Below are 19,855 nucleotides of genomic sequence, written 5' to 3'. Positions count from 1 at the left end.
ACTGGCGTAGCTGAAAAGAATTTTAGCCAGAAAATAGCCTGGCCCTCTGCAAAAGCAGTGAAAAACAAAATGCAGAAATGGCAGCTGGAGATAGTTGGAAGCAAAAGTGAACTACATTGAAAGTTTGGTTGGCTTGAAAGGCCATACTGTTCCTCAGTAGAGTGGAAATGCTGCTTTAACATACCATGCTTTTTTTGGAAAGAAAAAAAATAAAAATTAAAAAACTGTGCATGTACATATTCCCTACAAAGTGATGTTTAATACAAAAATGGGTGATTTTTAATGAAACCCTCCCTTATTTTCTTTAGGTGGATGCAGAGTATGTTAAGAGTGTTGCAGAAAGTGTTAAAACCAGGTAAGTCCTACAGAGTGTAAGCCCCAGCCACCAGTGTGAGCATATTTGGAGCTTTTATGGAAAGAATTAGAACATTTCAACACTAAAATGGAAGTGAGGCGAAGGTGCACTCTCAGTATGTGTGCCATAACACACTGTGAAATTGAGAACAGAAATATGTAAATCAATTTATTTTTCATTTCTTATTTGATAAATACATTTTAACTACCCAGTCACAGTCTCAGCTTATATCTCTGATAAATATTTACTGGAGTCTAAGTCTTTTCCCCATGAAATTAATAATGCAATTCATGCACCTGAGGCTACATGTATGGAGTCCTCACTGACTACACAACCCTGCAGTGTAATCTGGCATCTGTCATAGAATCATAGACTTCCTTAGGTTGGAAAAGACCTGTTAGATCAAGAGAGTTCAACCTCTGGCCCAGCACTGCCACCACTAAACTATGTTCCCAAGTGCCACAACACATCCGTGTTTTCCCAGTCTTTGTTTCCTTTTTTTAACTATTTTTCAGGAAGGCAATAGACTTGGGACAGGAATGGGATTACATTTGTGACATTAAATGCTACTACATGATGGGCAACACGAGATGGGTAGTCTTAGATTTGTCAAGTGGAAGCTTGGCTCCCACTGCACTTCTGCTTGCTCTTATCTTTCTTGAACAAGATCCCTGGAGGAGTTGACCTTTTCCCCCTCATTTGAGGGTTTCTGCACATCCTCCTTCATTCAAGGGTTTCCCAAACTGTACTTTGCGTGTGAGTTTCCTCCAGAAGGCTCCTCATACTGAAGCTGTTAGTTAAGTAATATTCATAATTTCCTGCCTTCAGAGGGTTTAGCTCAGTGGGAGTACTGTGGCAAGGACAAGGGGAAGAGATTCTCCTTCTTGGCACCTACAGCAATTTAACACTCAGATAATTTTAATTACTGCTTTATGCTTTTGAAAAAATTACTGCACACTATTTGCTTTGTCAAGGTTACACATGAAGACTGATATTTCCTCCTATAATGCTGGTACTATGTTGTGTTTAATTTTTAGTGTTATCTTCTGTTTACTAATCATAGGAAACAGGAAACTCAGTATTGAAAGCTCTAACTTTTTTGTGTTGGGCTTTTAAACTGTTTGTTTGGTTTTGTTGGGTGTTTTGTTTGGTGGTGGTTGGTTGTTTTGTGAAGTTTTTTGGAGGAAGGGGAAAGAGTGACTTCTAGGTTTGGCTCCCAAAGCAGGTTACACATTTTTTCAGTGTCTCTTTAAATGGAAAATTTAATTCTTGGAGCAGAGACTAGACCCAGACTCCCCATTTTAAACTCCTACTCTGGGACAGTATCATTTTGCTTAGAAAGTAGACTTAGAGTTGGAACAACAGTAAAGAAATTTGGAGCTCTCATGCAAGGGGGAACAGCTGTGTGTTTTTCTAGATAGTGGGTTTGGTTGTGAATTACTGTTGCCTTTTGGCCATCATCTCAGGATTGTTAGTAAGCATCTACAGATGCAGCAGGGGCAGGATTTCTGGGCCACTCTTCTCTCCAGTGTTTTCTGAGACTTGGATGAGTTCCTGACTCATCTGTTCTGGTGGTTATTGAAGACCCCTTCTTGGTTTCAAATCTGCGGTCAGGTTCTTTGCTAGAGTTGTGAATTCCACTTCTGGAGGAGCAGACCTAACTTTGGGGAGCTGCTGTCTGCAGTTGCCCTCAAAAGTCTTTTTTTTGGGGAATGGGGTCTTACTAAGATTCTTCCCAGCTTCCCCAGAGAAGTCCAGTCTGGAGTCCTAGAGGTTATTTCTCCTCCTGCTTCTTATTACCCAGATCTTTCCAACCTGAAGGAAACACTTGGAGATTCTGAGGACCGAGTAAGGTAAGATTGCTATAGGAAACCTAAGAACTTTTGCTAGGAGTGTAAAATGGAAAATTCAGATAAAAGTCAGCATTGTTTGAGCTGACAGTGTTTCTATGTTTCAGAGTTAAAGGACCTCAATTGTATTTGTAAAATAAATTTACAAGGGGATCTTGAGAAAAGCTGTGCTGCACATCAGTGTCAGGGTGAGAGCCAAGGCGTCCCCTTGGGGTCCTGACTCTAGGCATCCAACAGGTTTTAAACCAGATGGATAATGCCAACAAGCAATAGGCTATATGATCTGGTCATAAAGGGAAATATAGAAAAACCTTTAGTGTAACTGATGAGGGAGAGACTCTGTGAACACACAGGAAAACCCCTCTAGCTAACTACTGACAGCTACTGTGGGTTTAATTAATGACCTAACTTCTGGTGACCATTGACTCTTTATCTACTGTTACTTTATCCTTAATGGAGATTTCATTCTTTCATGTGCCCCAAATTCACTAAGACAGAGATTATAACCTAAAAATATATTTATTTATTTATTGGAGGGAAGTAATTTTCTTTCAGTCAACAACAACTAATTTATCTGAAGCCACTGCAACAATGCAGCAAGAGAGTTGTAGTATTGAGAGTTTAGGCTGGAGGAAATCAGCTAGTACATTTATATATATATGTGTATATGGGTATTGGCTTTATAGATAAACCTTATGTGTTCATACCATAGACCATAAGCAAGTGTACATACTTATAATTTCATTTTAGATATTATTAGATTTGGATCAGTTATACATTTATGTCAATTAAATACTGATAAATTACTCTGTAGTCTTTCAGTGCTGATTATCAAACATCAGCATCATCCTCTGGTAAAATGAGAGACTTTACAAAATATGTGTTTATATTTAAACCTGGAAATTAAGGTTATCAACCTGCTTTTGTGCTGTTCATATGTAAAACCACTTACTTTTTAATCTTTAAATAATCCATGGATGTTTATTTCTACTCTTCATGAAATAATGAGTGTAGAATCTTTTAAGTCATTTGACATGAATAACTTGATAGACATTTTGTTTCAAGCTCCATTGACAGAGGTCAATTTTTTTGCTGTTTATTTAATGTTAACTTTTATAGGAAAATAAAATTATTTACGAATGTTTAGACTGGTTGTAGAGGAATGCTTTTGCACTTAGCACTGGGTTAGAATACTCAACCTTACAGGTTTATTGGAGAGACAAAAATGCAGAGGATTAGAAGTTCTTGTATTATAGAAATAACTCTTGCAACCCCCTCAAAAAGCTTATCAGAATTTGCTGCTTATGTTTAGGTGGAGAACTAAACAGAATTTGGATTATAGCTTTTTAATGCTATATGCTCAACCTAAGGGAACATTTTATTTACAGGTATGTCCATATTATCATTAAGTAGCAGCAATACCTCTGTACTGATGTACAATTAGCTTTGGCAATTCTAATTTGTTTCAAAGGCCTCAATAAAACCAGCAGTCTGTTGTCATTTTCTGTGTATTTTGCCTGTGCTCTTTACAAGCATCCATGTATTTCTGTACTTATACACGTCTTGCAGCCAGATACTATTTGATGAGAACCATCTCTACCTTCCTGTCATTTGTGAGGTTGAAGAGCAAGGTAACTGAAGCATGAAACCCTTCTTTGATTAGGTTAACAAAGTTAGGGTTTAATATTTTTTTACTTACTGCAGCCAGGAAGAATAGTGGGTGATAGGTCCAGGTTATAGCCCTGAATAAAGTGAAGTGTTGAATGTTGTGAAGTGAAATATTTCAGACAGCGAAACACAAGTAGAGTGATACTTGAGGTAAGTTCAACTACAAATTGGCACAGATCCTTAATTCTCCAGAAGGTTTTGTGTTAGCCTTTAAGAAGATCCTCATGCATTTAAGCTTAGCTTTAACCATCATTCTAGATTTGTGCTAATTTGCACTCCATACAGATCTTAATCACCACCAGAGATTCCAAAATTTCTAAGAGCTGGCCAATCATGGAACAGATCTGTAAAATTTCACGTAGCTCAATAATGTCAACAGTTTTTGAAAAAGCTCAGAAGAACATTTTGCCTCAGAGCCTGTATTCCATAAGGTTATCCCCAGATTCCTGGAAGCAGAAGACTGCAGGACCTGGCATCTCCTACAGCTGTTCTCAGGATTCAACAAAAACACATTTGAGCTGGGATACTTAAGAATATCCCAGTATGCCCAAAAACTACTCTATAGGGTGCAGGTGAAAAGAATGAACACTTGCTGCCATAAACTTTGTTATGTCCTCCCTCTATTTTGACGTCTTGTATTAAAGGAAAGCAAACAAAACTACTTTTCCTTAGCCTGGTACAAGATTTACTTCGGTACTCTTAAAAAAAAACATGAGCTAGGTTAAATTTTTAATTTAGTTTAGTCAGGAATAGTATTGGTTGAGTGGTTGATACTAACTCCCAAACCTTGTAAGAAGATAAGCACACATAATTAGTCTTGATGTCTACAGAACAAGTGATGTCATAAGTCAAACAAGATCTTTGCTGAATAAACAGCTGGTCCAGGATACTGCTGAACCAGGGTTTAAGTAAGTAGTTTTGTGAAGTCCATTGAAGCTAACAGGCTTACACTGGGGAAGAACTTTACCCACTGATTACCCATTGATCAACTTTTCTACTTAAAGCATCTGTTTTTTTTCTTTTTTTTTTTTTTTTTTTTTTTTTACTGAGAGAACTTTGAGATCCTTGTTTCCACTTTGACTAAACCTCCTGGCATTCACCAGGAGACCCTTGAAGCAGTTACCAATAATGGGATCATAACATAGCCCTAAAAGCAGGCAATCCAATCCCAGCCTAATAGTGAGGACATGGATTTGTTATTTCTGTCCATGTAGGCTTAGTTCACTGAAGGAATCAAACATTTCAAATCTGAAAGAAACACAGAGCAGTTTTTAAATGTTTTCTGTTAGCACTGAGATGAAGGGAAAATAAACCATCAAATAAATCTTAGTTTCTTCAGTCAAAATCTGTTATCAAGTTCTAACTTAACTTGTAGTAGTTACCTGAACTACTGCCATGATTTTTTTTATCACCTCATATGGAGGCTGGGAAAGCTTTGTGTATTTATATATATATATATATATATATATATATATACACACTAGTAATATACATTGCCAGCAGCACTTCTCTACGGGGTTTGAAACCTGAGCAATATCTCAGTGAGTTCACTAGGACTCTTTATATGGATTTTTTTTTCTTTCCCTCACTAGCCTGCTATTTGGTAGAGCTCCTCAAAGGAGCTCCACAGTTTCCACATATTCATTGTCAGTGAGACAAAATGTAAAACTACTCTAATAAAATTTAGAAAGGAAGAACCTTCCTGTCTGATGCCTAAACTTTCATTGTGTTCTTCCACTTTTCTGTTACTACTTTATTTTTACTTTTCTTAGATGGACAACCTGCATAAGAAAAATGAATGGAAACCCATTTGTTACCTATCATGTAGGAAATTTTCATAGTCTTGCTGTAGTAGATGTGTATTTTTTTTTATTCAAAAGCACTGATGAGTGAAGGGAAGTTAGCTGTGATTATGTGTTTTGCTGGCTTTCCCATGGCAATGGGGCAAGTGGCCTAGACAGCTCATATCTTAAACTTCCTGACCCAGCTGTGTGCAGCCACTACACAACTTCCTTTGGTGGATAAGAGCATATGGGAAAACAAGTGGCTGTAAGCTGAAGGCAGAAAAAAAAATTCAGATTAGAATTTGGGTGCAAAGTAGTAAACATTCAGGATAATAACTTGTTGTATAACATAGTGAAAAAACCCTGATACTAGAATCTCTAAGCAATGGGATATGTTCTCCAAGAAGATGTGCTTTAGTTGAACACAAATTACAGGGTTAAATAAATAACTGATGGCTTGTGCTACATGGGATATCAAACTACATCTAATAATCACTGCCAGCTTCAGGAAAGGCCATCTCAGACACCGAAACTACTTTCTGTTCATAACCACAATCACAGTCACTTGGCATCACAGCCTCTGTGCTTTTAACCCTCACTGGTTTTACATATTTTCTATGGTGTTTCTCGATGTGGTGGCCTCCCTAGGTTTTTGAGATTCTCCAGTCTGCTTTTCATCCTTTTTTAGTGCCCCTCAGTTTCTCTTTAAGGATTCTTTAAAACCTTCTTTGATTCTTTGCTCTTCTCCCTTTACACCTTGCTCCTGGCAAATCCTCTTAAGTTCATTTAATTTTATGCCAAATTTCTTGTGAATTGATGTTCGGGGTTTTGTTGTGGTTTTTTTTTTTTTTTTTTTTTTTTTTTTTTTTTTTTTTTTTGTTTGGTTTGGTTTGGTTTTTTGTTTTGTTTTTTGTTGTTTTTGTTTTTGTTTTTTGTTTTTTGTCACTCCCTTCTGCATAACTCTCTACTCAACTCAATCCCCAAACCTCAGAATCTGTTAAGAAGCATTCATATTGATCAGTTTGACTCTGTCTATTTTTTATCTTGCCAGCAGCCAAAGCTGACAGGGTCAAAACAGATCTCTTAACCTCATCTTTCTGACTTCTTTCTACTTACTCCTGGGTTCACTGTTACCAACACATTTTTCATCAGCCAGCCCTACACTTGTAGTGATGCCCAAATTCAGCTAAAACCTGTGGCCCTGATCTCTCAAGCTCTTGGTGATGACTGTGCTGAGTCAGTTGAAGACACAAAACCAGCAGGAAATAATGGTTTGTTTGGTTGGTTTTTTCTTGGTTAATTTTCTAGCTATGCAGCTTTCTGAAGCTGGTTCCAGCACAACCAGACTTACAGCAGGGCCAGTGAAGTACAGCAGTTAGAATAAATTACTGTATGATTACACTACACCCCAGCAATGTTTTCCTGAAGTCTTGGTCTCCTCTTCTGTGTTTTCACACCCATACTGAATTCAAACCATTAATTACTTGCTCCTTAATTATTTCTGGAACACATTTATTCCTTTGTATCGTTGCCTCCAACCTCCTTGTCTGGATTCATAATGCTCAGCTTTAGTAGCAGAAACAGCTTCTAGCTTTTCAGATGCCCAGATCTTGTCTGAAAGCCAGGCAAAAATGAAGCCAGTGCCTTTTCAATTTGCTTGCTGGATGTCAGTGTCCTCTTCCAAGTACCCTTTAGCTGACTCTGCTGCTGTATTCTGTGCTGGCCTTTACAACAGCTTAAAAGCTCCCTGCATTCCTGTCCTTCAGTGTGATTCGCAGAGCACTCCCTTCATTACCACTATTCCCCTTGCTTTCTGCTGGTATCTCAGTACTCATCCACAGTCCTTCTCAGTCCCCTTGTATGAATGACAAAGTCTGCCCAGGCTACCAGAGCTTTTAGACACCTTTCTTTTCAGACAGTTTGCTCCTGCTGCTGCTTATCACTGCTTATACAACCTAAGAACAAACTGTTCATTGTTGTCTTCCTTAACCTCATCTTCTTGCTTAATGTTTTCTTCTAAGTGAGATCTCTTTAATTCGGGGAGTCCTCCTTCACCAAAAAAAGGGAGAAGCACCAGTGGTGTTATGGTCACTCCTGTAGATAATTACTTAATGAGTGGTAGTAAACCAGGTTATATATAGAAGCTAAATAGCAATGCACTGTTGTTTGGAACAGCTTCAGTACATGCAGTACAGCAGTTAACACAGCTTTCACTTGCATGTGGCAATGTCACCATCCTCTCTGCAAGCAAGAAAATCACTGTTTCCCTACTCTTTTTCTGTTGCATTTTTCCCCCCAGCTGGAAGATGATATTATAGCCAAATCTGATTATATTGAAAGTATAAAAAGCTTTGCTGCTCAACAGTCCCAAGACTGGATGATTCTCGAGTTCTCACAACTTGGATTTATTGGTAAGTGTTAAGACTTTAGCAGGATCAACTGGATCTGGAGCTGTGTAGATCAAAAAGGTCCCATACAGAATTACATCTCAAAGCATGGAAGGACTTGCATATCAGAACTTCCGTGGTCCTTTAGGACACATCCCACTGAAAGCAGTGTACCTTTTGTTCTCTTTAAAACTGTCTTTTTAATACAGAATGTCTTCAGCATAGAATCTATAACTGAGTTCCCATAAGGAAGAAATTGTTCCACCTCGGGGAGCTATGTGCCCCTGTAATGTGTAGCTTTCTTTTCAAGAATGGAATTTGAACAACCTATAAAAAAAAAGCCTCCTCCTTTTCTTTGTGGAGGAGAATAGGCATCCCATATCATAGAGCTGGATGATCAGCAACTCTTCAAAGCTAGATTCTATGTGAATTTTTTCATTAAATATCATAATTACATTCATGTGTGCAAGGCTGGTGTGATACTTAAACATTTATTTCAATAAATTACATTTAAACATAAAGATGGTGATTCTCGCATAGCAATAAAAATAGAACTTCTTGTCTTGCTTTCAGGAAAATTGTTTAAATCAGAAGACTTACCACTCATTGTGGAATTTTTTCTCATGTTCTATAAGGATAAGCCCATAGACTGGCTTATAGACCACCTGCTCTGGGTTAAACTGTGCAATCCAGAAAAGGATGCAGTAAGTATAACTGTCAGTTTATGAACATAAATAACATTCAGGCACTCCCAGTGACAAAATTTATTTTCAAAAAATGGAATATAAATATCTCAAACTGGACTTACTTTGGACTGACCAGAGTTTCTGCTCCCTCTTGGGTTTTAGGGTTCAGGAGTTTTAACTGGTGCAGCCAGTTGCTGCTCCAGGATTTGCATGTTACTTTTGTGTTGATAAAGGAGCAAGAAGAAACAGACAGGAGTTGTGCAGAGCAGGAGATTAAGGGGAGCAGAACAAACAAGCTTCAAGTTTTACCCTGTGGCATAAGTGACTTCTGGGAAGGTCCCTGGTTTTGCAGAGTCTCCAGACCCACTTCATACAGATAGGAGCAAGCTTTTAAATCCTGCTCTGTGGGTTAGGCCAGCTCATAGGAGTTAGAGTGAGCCTAACTAATTTAAGTTCTTGCCTACCTGTGAAAACAGATTAAAACCCAGATGCTATTACATTGACATCACCCATTCCAGATCAAATGTGCCAATTTCCATCCAACAGATGAAATAATTTAGTTTTATTTATGGCTGCTCCGACTTCTAAGACCTGATTCCTACCTAAAATGAAGCTGTATTCCCAAAAGGCAGGCAGGCAACTCATGAAGTCTGGTCTGACCAAGCCAAAGCAGAGTGATGTCCACAAGTTTCTGCTGAGTTTCACTTCTGCAATTGCAATTTCAATTGCTGTGGGTAGTGAAAACCTACAGAGACAAATCAGTCTCACGTGGCCCTTGGGTGGGAATGACCAGTGGCATGACCTGCTGGGACTGTTCATGAGAATGCAGAAAATGGAGACTGGGAGAAGGCTGGGGAATCCCAGCTGTGGTACCTTCTCTGATTGACAGCTTAAAGCATTGAACTTTCCCGTAGGTGCCAGAGAAGGCAAACTGACAACTCCTCACACTTTCTCCTTTCCAACCAAGAGTGTCACAAAGTGACACACAAAGATCACAGAGTGATCACATACTGTGCTACACAGGAGGGTCAGCAGGGCACTTGTTTGTGGTTTCTGTGTGCCATCCTGTGGTGATGGATGTTTGGCATGTGTTTAGGTAGAATCAGAATTGTTTGGGTTGGAACTTTGTCATTTACCTCCTGTGAGCCATCATTCACTGCTGGGGTCTCCAACACAAAAAAAAAAAAAAAAAAAAAAAAAAAAAAAAAAAAAAAAAAAAAAAAAGAAAAAAGCCATGGACCTGTTAGAGCAGGTGGAGAGACCACAGAAATGGTCAGAGGGCTGGAGACAGGCTGAAAGAGTCAGAACTCTTCAGAGTGAAGAAGAGAAGGCTTCAGGGGAGACCATGTAGCACCTTCCAGTACCTAAAGGGAGCTTCTAGGAAAGAGGGAGAAAGTCTTTTTATGTGTTGTGACAACACAAGGGACAACAGTCCTAAACTGAAAGAGAGGGTATGTTTAGACTGGATATAAGGAAAACGTTTTTTATGGTTAGGGTGGTGAGGCACTGGCACAGGTTGCCCAGGAAAGGTGTAGATGCCACATCCAGTATTTCTGACCAGGCTGGATGGGGCTCTGAGCAACCTGGGTTAAGGGAAACCTGTCCATGGCAGGGGAATCAGAACAAGATGATCTTTACAGGTTGCTTTGTACACAACCATTCTGTGGTTTTGTGATCATATGCAGTGGCCTGTGTCTGTCACACGCAGTGGGGACTCCAGGCTCCAAGAATGGAAGCCCTGACTCCACAAGCAGCCTTATCTCAGCTTCTGCAGAGATGACAACGCCTGCCTCATGCCACTGATTATTCAGCTGCTGCCAGGAGCAGCTCTTTTTTGGTAGTGCTGTCATAGCACAAAACAAGAGATTCTAGAGCCTGCATTATTGCAGGGGATGAATTACAAATCCTGTCAGTAGAAAGATCACAAATTTATTTTCTTATAATTATTTCTTCTTTACTGAAGTGTAGTGTGCCTTTCAGAGAAACAGCTGCCAGTAAATCAATTTGCATACAATGTATTGTGGCTTTACATTGTTTTGCTGAACACCTGCTGTGGACAAAAATAAAAATACTTCATTTTTAATAGCTTTCCAGGGTGTTTTGAACTTTTAATTAGTACTCCTGTGGAAATCATACATCCCTCATGAGCTTTGATGGTTTTAAGCCAGCTGAGTGAAGACTTAATCACTTCTGGCTTTAGAAGACATTGATATAGTTAATGTAGCATTTTTCCTTTATAGAACTGAAAGCACTTGATGGAAGAGGTAAGCACATTATCCTCTCAAATTTTAAGGTATGAGACCTGGGTACAGGAAAGTTAAATGATCCTCCAAACTCATATGATAATTCTGTGGCAGCACCAAGAGTGCAACCCAGGGAGTCTCATTTTAGCTCTTTGCTTTGTTCCTTGCCATTGTGCTTCATTGTTGTATTAATGTCTGTGGCATGTTTGTGTCACTGTATCAAACTACAGTGCTCTATATATACAAAGAAAAAAATTACATTTAAAGAAATAGTTTTGCTATCATTCAAAGATCAAGAAACTCCAATATTAGTACCAATTACAGTTATTTAATTCTTTGATATATGTTGTGTCCCAGGTGTAGTAAACTGGAAAATTGTGGTTGAAACACAATATTTAAGGGCTTTATCTACTTATGGGATAAAAGATCCATAACTTATAATACATTAAAAGCCTCCCAAGCACAACAGAAAGAGGCAAAATTATGAAGATTGAAATGTAATCAGAATCTATCTTAAGAAGGTCAGTTTTGGTCGAAACAATTTAATCATGAATGACATGGCAAAGCTAAGAGTTGAAATAAAATTTGCCAGAAACAGCTAAGAAATAAGTAAGTTTCAGATTTGAGTCCACTTTTTTCCAGATTTGTGTTGTGATTTATGACATACTGTGCAGTAATCCCTGACTTACTGGTGGTTGAGCCTTCAAATCTAAATAACAGCATGAGTGGAATTAGGAGTTTTGGTCTAGAAAACAGTGTGTTTGACATAAGGTGACTTAATTTAAGGATTACTCATTTAAATATGGATTAAAAATCTGGACCCATAGCCTTAATTACATAATGAAATTGCCTTATGGGACGTAGTTTGTCTCTCCTTGGTTAAATAATCCTTCACTCTCCTTTACTTTCTTTCCAGACACACTGTGAAATGGAAAAGTCAAAGTTACGTATCCGTGCTAAACCATCTCTCTTTCAGCATATGGGAATTCATTCATCATTGTCTGGGAAGGTACAGAATTTGAAAGTAAGAATAGGAAACTAATTCCATATTTTTTTCATTATATGCTTGTCTTCTGACTTAGTTCTCAAATGAGTTTCAAGGACCACATCTTTGGCATTAGGTGGCATTTCCATATCCAATTATGCTGTTTTGCAGATTTGGTAGAGAATTTTGATCTGGCCTCTAAGCTGCAAGTGGAGCACTGCTCCTGCACAAACACCTTTGAATCTCTCATCTGAACAGCAGCATGGCATGTAGGAGCCCTCTTCACAACACAAGGTTTCAGATGCTCTGCTCCATGCAAACAAAGCCATGGTGGTTTGTTTTGGCTGAGCAGTTCACATTCCCAGTATGAGGGACGATTAAGAAGGTATATTGGTAGGACAAGGTGGGCCTAACATGATGGCCACAGATTTTCAGGGAGAGTTTGGAGGGCAAACCACATATCTGATAAGGACATGAGCAGTGAGGAACCAGACTTCAGGAATCTCCTGATGGTGCCATCTAGACTAATGACAAGACTTCTCAATTGGATCAGACTAGAGATTCAGGCAGTCCTTAGCAGAGCCCAGCAATCACATGTTCTGACAGAAGGCATCCTAGACTACAGGAGAAGGGAATACAGGTGACCTCACCCCTGATAAGTAACATCTGTGTTAATTAACCATACAGCCTTTCCTCTGATGAGTAACAGCTGTATCCAACACCATGAGTGAGATAAGAGAGGGGGTTGGCCGGTAGGGGGAAGATCATCATGGAGGTGGGACCTTGAGGAACATGAAGGAGAGGATCGTGAAGCAGGGTCTTGGGGAAAGAGCATCACTGCTGTGAGGTCAGTGTGGGTGTGCAGTTGGAACCTGCAGTCACAGTCCAGCTGGGTAAAAGCTGCATTCAGAGCCTGCACACTGATCCCTGCAGTCAGAGTTCAGCAGGAAATAACCAGCAGTCAGAGGCTGCAAGGGAAACCTGCAGCAGGAGCTTGCTGCAGCCAGAGTCAGTGAATGGTTGGAGTCAGGGTGGCTGAGCTGGGAAGAGGAATAAACCAGGACCCTTTTCATGCTGTGATTAATGAGAATTCTGTCTGCACTCATTTCCACTCTCTAACAAGAGGGCTGCTGCAACACTAGACAGCTATGAAACAGCCTCCTGTTAAGTTTTTTATTTTTAAATCTTGGCACCTAAGAAACAATCAGTATATCTCTGTCTACAAATTGTAACATTGAGTCCCAGTGATTACACTGGAATTAATATTGTATATTAATTAAAAATAGGTTGTGTATTTTTTGATATGGAGATGATTATTTTCTGGAGTTGCTTCCTGTAGTAATTACAGATATCAATGCACTTTTTTTTTTTCTATTGTATGGGTGAAATTACATTTCTTTATATCAACAGGATAAAGATTTTGGAAAAAATCTGCTGTATAAAGCACATAATAATCCACCTGCACAAGTGTATACAAGCCTAAGAATATACCAGCAACATACCTTGGAAAAGGTTTATAAAGGAGAAGACTTTTTTTGGGCTTTAGCTCCAGTGGCAGGTGACTACATCAGATTCACATTTTTAAATCCAGTAGAAGTTGAAAAGTAAGTATTGCATGATTTGGAACATGGAAGCCTACATATATCCAATTTGGAAATGCTTGGGTCTATTTGAAATTATCAGTGCTCAACTGTTTGCATAAACCTTGTTGCTGAAAAAAAAAAAATCCATGATTTGCTGTTTATCTGCTCTTCTTCTTGAACTCCCTTCTTGAAATGCATTTCTTCATAGAAAATTAGAAGGCTTCTTAATTTTTTTCCTTTTATTTCTTCAGGTAAATATTTTAAACTCTCTCATGATGTTTCTCAAAGGAATTTGTATGTAACTGATGAATTTCATCAGTGGCGTCAGTGAAAGCTTTATTTGCGTAGTTGCCAACAGAAAGGCTGTTGTGTGATGTCAAGTCCATGTCTCCACCTAGTGAATGACAGTTGTTACAATAAACACTGGTGTTCTGTAGTGATTAACTGGATAATGCTTTCTGAAACTTGGGTGGGCTGTAGTTTTGCATGTTCCTGTTACTGAGAAACTGCATTGGATGAAGCTGACTTACATATGGCATTGTCTAATGGCTGGTCCCAGCCCCATTACGTTGCCAATCTGTGAAAATATGTGGTTAATCCTATAATGTTTGGTGGTTTTCAGCCTTGAATACTTGATATCAGGAGAGTGTGAGGATTTATTATTTTAGTTCATTAGAACTAGTTAATTAGAATTATTATTTTAGTTCATTCTGGATCGAAAACCCTAAGAAAGAACTCTGAATTCTATAAACTTAAAACCAAACAGGGGTTTTTATTCTTAGATAGTTTTGCTTGGATTCTTGCATGGTAAATGCTCTTGTTTATTGGCTATAAAGGAAATTGTTTAGAAGCACCTGAGATGAGAGTTCCCTGAGGGGAATTCTCCAGGCAGGAGTATATGGCCAAGTAGAAACAGAAATTTTTGCTGCCACTCACCTTCCAGTAGCCCATCCCACTTCTGTCCTACAATTCTAGGAACAGAGGACAGATCTTCCTTAGCCATTTAAACATCGGAAGTTTATTTATTTATTTGGAACCTGAGCACTAAAAAGGGGGAACACTTGCATTTGTAGTCCTAGAGAAAGGGAGTTTAAATATTTGTTCTGTTTAAAATAAAAATGGTTTGGTGTATAGTTTTAAGGCCTATTTCTGTTCTCTATAGCCCAAAAATATATAAAGAAAAGATATCTGAAACTTTCCTTCCAAACTGGAAAGAATTGCTTCCCTACAAGTCTTCTAAAGTATAAAATACCTGGAAATAATACACCTTTATCATCAGGTACTTGTTCAGAAGTGGAAACATCGAGCACGCTGGTGATAAACTGTTTAACACTACTGTGGAAGTGTTGCCAGCTGATGTAAGTCTCTCATTTAGAACTATATTTCATTTTCAGAATGATGTTCAGCGTAAAATGTCGTACCCTAGAAAATACTTCTTGAAATGTTGTTTTTTACAGGAAACGCTAAGAAAAGAATTGGCTGATAATGGAAGTAAATTTAACTACTCAGCAACCGAAGATGGATATTTAAAAATAGGTAAATTTTTTATTGTCATTTCAAAACCAGAAATTTTGTTCCTACATATAAAATGTGTCTGCTCTTAAGGATTTCAGTAAGTCTATGATCAATTCAACATTCCCAAGTGAACTAGTAAGGAAAAGAAACTCCGCATTACTGCGTATTGTAGTGTATGGTTTTTGGTCAATGACTCTCCTATTTTGTTTAAATATGATCAGTGGCAATAGCCAAGACATTTAATTAGAAGGAGGACTAATTACAGTTCCTGTAAAGGGTTCACATGGCAAGGTTTTGGTAGCTGGGGTTGGGGGGGAAATTACAGGGGTGGCTTCAGTGAAAAGCTGCCAGAAATTTTGCTCGTGTCCAGTGAAGCCAGTGGCAGCCAGCTCCAGGACAGACCTACAACTGGCCAAGGCTGAATCCATCAGGGATGATGGGGGTAGTGTATTGTGGGATAACATTTAAAAAGAGGGCAGAAAAGCTGTGTGCAACAGCAATGGCAGCTGGAGGGAGGAGGGAGACTACATGAGAGGAAAAAACTCTCCAAAACCAAGGTCAGTGAAAAAGGAGGGGCACGATGCCATTCTGATTCCCCTGAGGAGGCAGGAGCAACAGAGACAACATGTGATGAACTGACCATGTCCCTCTGTTCCCTGTGCCCCTACACACCTGGGGGTAAGAAGGTAGAGCAAATGGAGAGTGAAGTTTAGCACAAGAAGAAAGGAGGGTAGGGGGAAGGTGTTCTTAAGATTTGGTTTTATTTCTCATTACTCTACTCCAATATGAATAAATTTTTTTTTTTCCCAAGTCAAGTCTGGCTTGCCCTTGAGAGTAATTTGTGACTGATTGATCTCTCCTTGTCCTTATTTCAACCCATGAGTCTGTTCCATAACACTTTTTCCCTGATGTTTTCCTGGATTTAATTTATAGCTTGTAATTAAGAGCTTTTTCACAAGTTTGCTTGGAAGTCTATTTCATTCTAATAAATGTTCTTATGAGTATTGTGAAAACAAGATTCACTTTTTATGTAATTTTTAAGAAATAGGTTTAATAAAAAATAAGACAATTAGGAGATAGAAAAAAGCAAAGTATGGCCAGCCCGGTGACTTGGCATTCAGCAAAGTCCACACCCTGCTGTTTCAGAGACTTTCTTTAAATACCCTTTCTATTGTATCAGTCTGTTGAGTATTTATATTTTTCCATAAACTAGTTTCCATATTCCAGGGATTGTTTTGCATGGCCCCTCCTTGGGTCCGCCTTTTTAGAGCTGTGTGTTTCTGGGCTGTGTCTTCATTATCACCTCCAGATTGGGCCTTGGTCCGTGCTTTCTTCAGATGGGAGATGCTGATAGCTGGTGTATCAATAGCAGAGTCTTCTTTATGTTCACTGGATGATATCACAATCAAACAGACAGTTTAAGCAATTACTATATCACTACTACCAGTATGCCTAATTTTCTTTACTAACAGCAGAAATAAAAACTTATATCCTTACCACAAAGTTATTAATCACATAGTGCACACCTTTCAAAAAGCCAACTTTATAATAGGCATTTATAACAGATATTCTGTTGTGGTTTTTTTCATTTATTTAGGGGCTTTTGAAAATGGCATTGCAGAAGGCAGCATCAGTCAGTCCATAGGAAGACTCCAGGCTATTCGCTTGTCAGTCACTTCTGATTCTCCTGTCTGGGCAATACTGAGCGAGGTAAGCGTGGCAATAAAAGCATGTTTATTATTCCTTATTAAATGAATGTTGATTCTTCCAATCATACAGTATTGCCAATCGTTCATCTTATTTAATTTTGAGTAGAATTTCATGTGGAAAAACACAAGTGAAGAATTATATCAATTTTTTTCAGAAGAGAAGTTAAATGTACTTCATTGAAAGTGCTGGAAATGTCCAAGGGGAAGATTCTCCAGTTTTGCAGTGCTGTAGCTGTAGTTGCTAGGACTTGGGTTTTGACAAAGCTTTTTGTTTCAGTTATCATCTTGGATTTGAATTATGTCAACATTTTCAGATGAACCTCTGATTTTTTTTTTTTTTTGTAGCTCTTCCAAGTTTTTCCTAAGTGTTTAAATGCTAGTAAGTCCATAGATAGAAAATACTCAGCAGAAGTCACTGAGGAGAATTTCTACAACCTTAAACACTAGCCATAGCTGGAAGAAGGGTAAAACTACTTGTCACAGGAAAAGCTCCTGCAAATTTTAGAAAATAATAGATTTTGGTTTTTTTCCAGGTACTTATCAAGACATCTGAAAACTGAAAAAAAATCCCATTTTTGATGTGTCACTAGTCCTGTATTGCTTGAAAAGGAGGCTGACTGCAACAACAAAAAAAACCCCCAAAAAACACTGGGTCAAAAGATCAATTCCATACCCATTTCATTATTGGTACTCTGTATTAGGAAAGAGTTGAGATAAATCTTAGGTCTTCACATGAGAAGGTATATGAAAAGAATGTAAGCAATTTCTATAAAATGTTCTTGGGTAATATGTCATATATAAAAATCTCACCTTAGTTTGGCAACATTAAACAGACATTACTATAAACAGTTGATAAGGCATTATAGCCTGCCTCAGGGACTAAACCATAATGGTGTAAAAAGTTTCACCAGAAATAAAAATACAGACATTTTTGAAAAATATTAAGGACACAGCATTCAATTCCGTTAAAAACACTGGTCAATTTTGTAGGGAAACTATAACTGAAGGAAAAGTTGTCGATGTTGATTTGCAAGTATATAAAGTAGTTCACAGGAACAACTTAATGTTATGAAAATTCATCTCAAACTTAATTTAAATGTGTTTCAGCCTTAATGTAGCATAAGTTATGTTAAATATTTTTTAAAATGAGAAGTGCCTACGAGTTACCATTGGAATGACTTGAAACTTAAACAGGTATTTTTTAGAAAATTGTAAAGCTTCTCAGTGAATTGTGCATTGAATTAATTACAGGAAATAAGGGTATTATGGGTGACTATATTTTTGTAGAAAGAAAATCTATTTAAATAAAATTTTGGATCCTTGAATTAGATAATCAGTGTGTACTGGTATTTCAATTCTTGTCACAAGTTCAAATTCAACATGAATTTGAAAATAATAAGTAAACCACAGTAGTCTCATTCGAAAAGTTTTTGAGAAATGACAATCCACCTTGGACCTCTACATATAAATGGGCAGAATTCTGGTATCACATCCTTATCATGTGAGGCACAACTGCACCCTCATTCCCCTGCACAGGCATTGCATTCTGACAGCAGCAAATAAACTGCAGAATCTGGATTTGTGTTCACTGGGTTACATTAATGTAGACTTGTGTTCCTAATGCCACACTGTCTTTCATTTAGATGGATGGAATTAAATTTTTTTACATCGAAAAAAAAACCACTCTTCTAAAATGTTTTAAAGACAAGCTCTAGTAATATTTTGATAATATCACTTAGAGGTTTTTTTTACTTTAAATATTTTACTTCATTTATTTAGAGTTCTAGGTAGAAGAGTGTTTATATACTGTGGTGCTCTGTATATGTGTACGTAAATATATGTACATACATTTGTTGGACCAAATATTGCAGCCTTCATGAGGTAAGGCATTTTATTCCAGTCAAGGATTAGTGCAGTAATCCAGCATCCTTAGGGGTATACTGGGGGACACTTTTATCCCTCAGCACTTACAGTGAAAAGATAAACCCCTATTTTGCCACTGCTTCCTCTGCAGTAGATTCACTCTGGCGAGTAGTGTCTGCATTCAGGGTGCCTTAACACTTACTTCTTACAGGGCAGTGTCACTGAGGGGAAATTCCAGAGCAATTATTTAAATCGGTGAAAACATAGATTATACTAAAATAATAGATTTTGCTACCAAAGTATCTTAGTTCCACAGTGAAATGAGATTTCTCTCTAGTTGTTGAAGCATACTTTCAAAAAGCTCATCAGAATACTTGAAGTTATAGTAGGAAATTACTGGACTTAAAAAAATATTTTTAAATGAAATTTTTCATTCTGTGCTGCCAGCCTGGTGCTTCATTCCTTGTTTCTGTTTTTACGTATTTTACATAACCATTGCAATCACAGCATACCCTTCTCTCACTCTGATGTAAACAAGGTTTTAGTTGATGTTGTGAATAATTGATGCTTCACAAGAACCATTCATTCTTCCCTGTGCTTTTGTAAGAGCAGAGGTTTCTTGCACTATCTGCAGAGCCACTCTAAAACCAAAGGAACCTCCTAAGAGGAATTCTGGATTTTCACTGAAGAAGCAATAGTGGAAAAGGGATTATTCCAGCCCCAGGAAGTTTACAAGAAGGGAGTGCAGTGGAAGAGTACTTCAGCAATAACACTTCTGTGTGTTATTGGCAACAGCCACCACTGGTGAGTGAATTAACTGGCTTTGTTCACAAGGAGTGGTTATGGAACACCTGCAGCTTCTTTTCCACCCTGCAAGCAAGAAACCTGTAGTTTTCCATAGAATAAACCTATGCACTGAACCTTTACAAACCACAGCTCTGAGGCCAGATCAAAGGCTGAATAGAGAAGCCTGCCCCTAGGAAGGCTTCAGTTCAGGTCCAGGGAATAAGAAACTTCCTCTGACCTTACAAGTGACTGCTTTTGAGGTCTAGGCATTGTGATTGTGACTACCCAAGGTGGTAAACCGTAAACGTGGAAAATACAACTCCAAAAAGAGTTTCAGATTACAAACCAGATCAGTATGCTCACTAAATGGGAAGTTGTTCTTCAGTAATTTCATGTGGTTTAAAACATAAGTCTCGAAAATAAGGTCTACCTCAGGCTCAT

At 38.2% G+C, this 19,855-nt stretch overlaps 1 protein-coding gene across 5 annotated transcripts in view; it reads left to right on the top strand.

The window, feature by feature from the left end:
- The window catches only part of MGAT4D (MGAT4 family member D), a 37,622-nt gene extending 19,524 nt beyond the window's left edge, over nucleotides 1-18,098 (top strand). For 4 of the 5 annotated variants that reach the window (XM_066317972.1, XM_066317974.1, XM_066317970.1 and 1 more), the window contains exons 5-15: nucleotides 309-355; nucleotides 2,095-2,208; nucleotides 3,518-3,593; nucleotides 7,957-8,068; nucleotides 8,618-8,748; nucleotides 11,890-11,997; nucleotides 13,369-13,562; nucleotides 14,821-14,899; nucleotides 14,999-15,077; nucleotides 16,654-16,766; nucleotides 17,299-18,098. In XM_066317972.1, the coding sequence (XP_066174069.1) occupies nucleotides 309-355; nucleotides 2,095-2,208; nucleotides 3,518-3,593; nucleotides 7,957-8,068; nucleotides 8,618-8,748; nucleotides 11,890-11,997; nucleotides 13,369-13,562; nucleotides 14,821-14,899; nucleotides 14,999-15,077; nucleotides 16,654-16,766; nucleotides 17,299-17,325 (1,080 nt within the window). In that variant the 3' untranslated portion in view covers nucleotides 17,326-18,098. Of the gene's footprint in view, nucleotides 1-308; nucleotides 356-2,094; nucleotides 2,209-3,517; nucleotides 3,594-7,956; nucleotides 8,069-8,617; nucleotides 8,749-11,889; nucleotides 11,998-13,368; nucleotides 13,563-14,820; nucleotides 14,900-14,998; nucleotides 15,079-16,653; nucleotides 16,767-17,298 lie in introns of those variants that run through there. The other variant, XM_066317973.1, reaches the window with a different exon arrangement.
- The last annotated feature ends 1,757 nt before the right edge of the window (nucleotides 18,099-19,855 follow it).

The sequence above is a fragment of the Sylvia atricapilla genome, chromosome 4 (genome assembly GCF_009819655.1).
Source record: "Sylvia atricapilla isolate bSylAtr1 chromosome 4, bSylAtr1.pri, whole genome shotgun sequence".
Classification (NCBI taxonomy): domain Eukaryota; kingdom Metazoa; phylum Chordata; class Aves; order Passeriformes; family Sylviidae; genus Sylvia; species Sylvia atricapilla.
The sequence above is the reverse complement of the archived record's forward strand: the minus strand, read 5'-3'. Positions and strand labels throughout refer to the sequence as shown.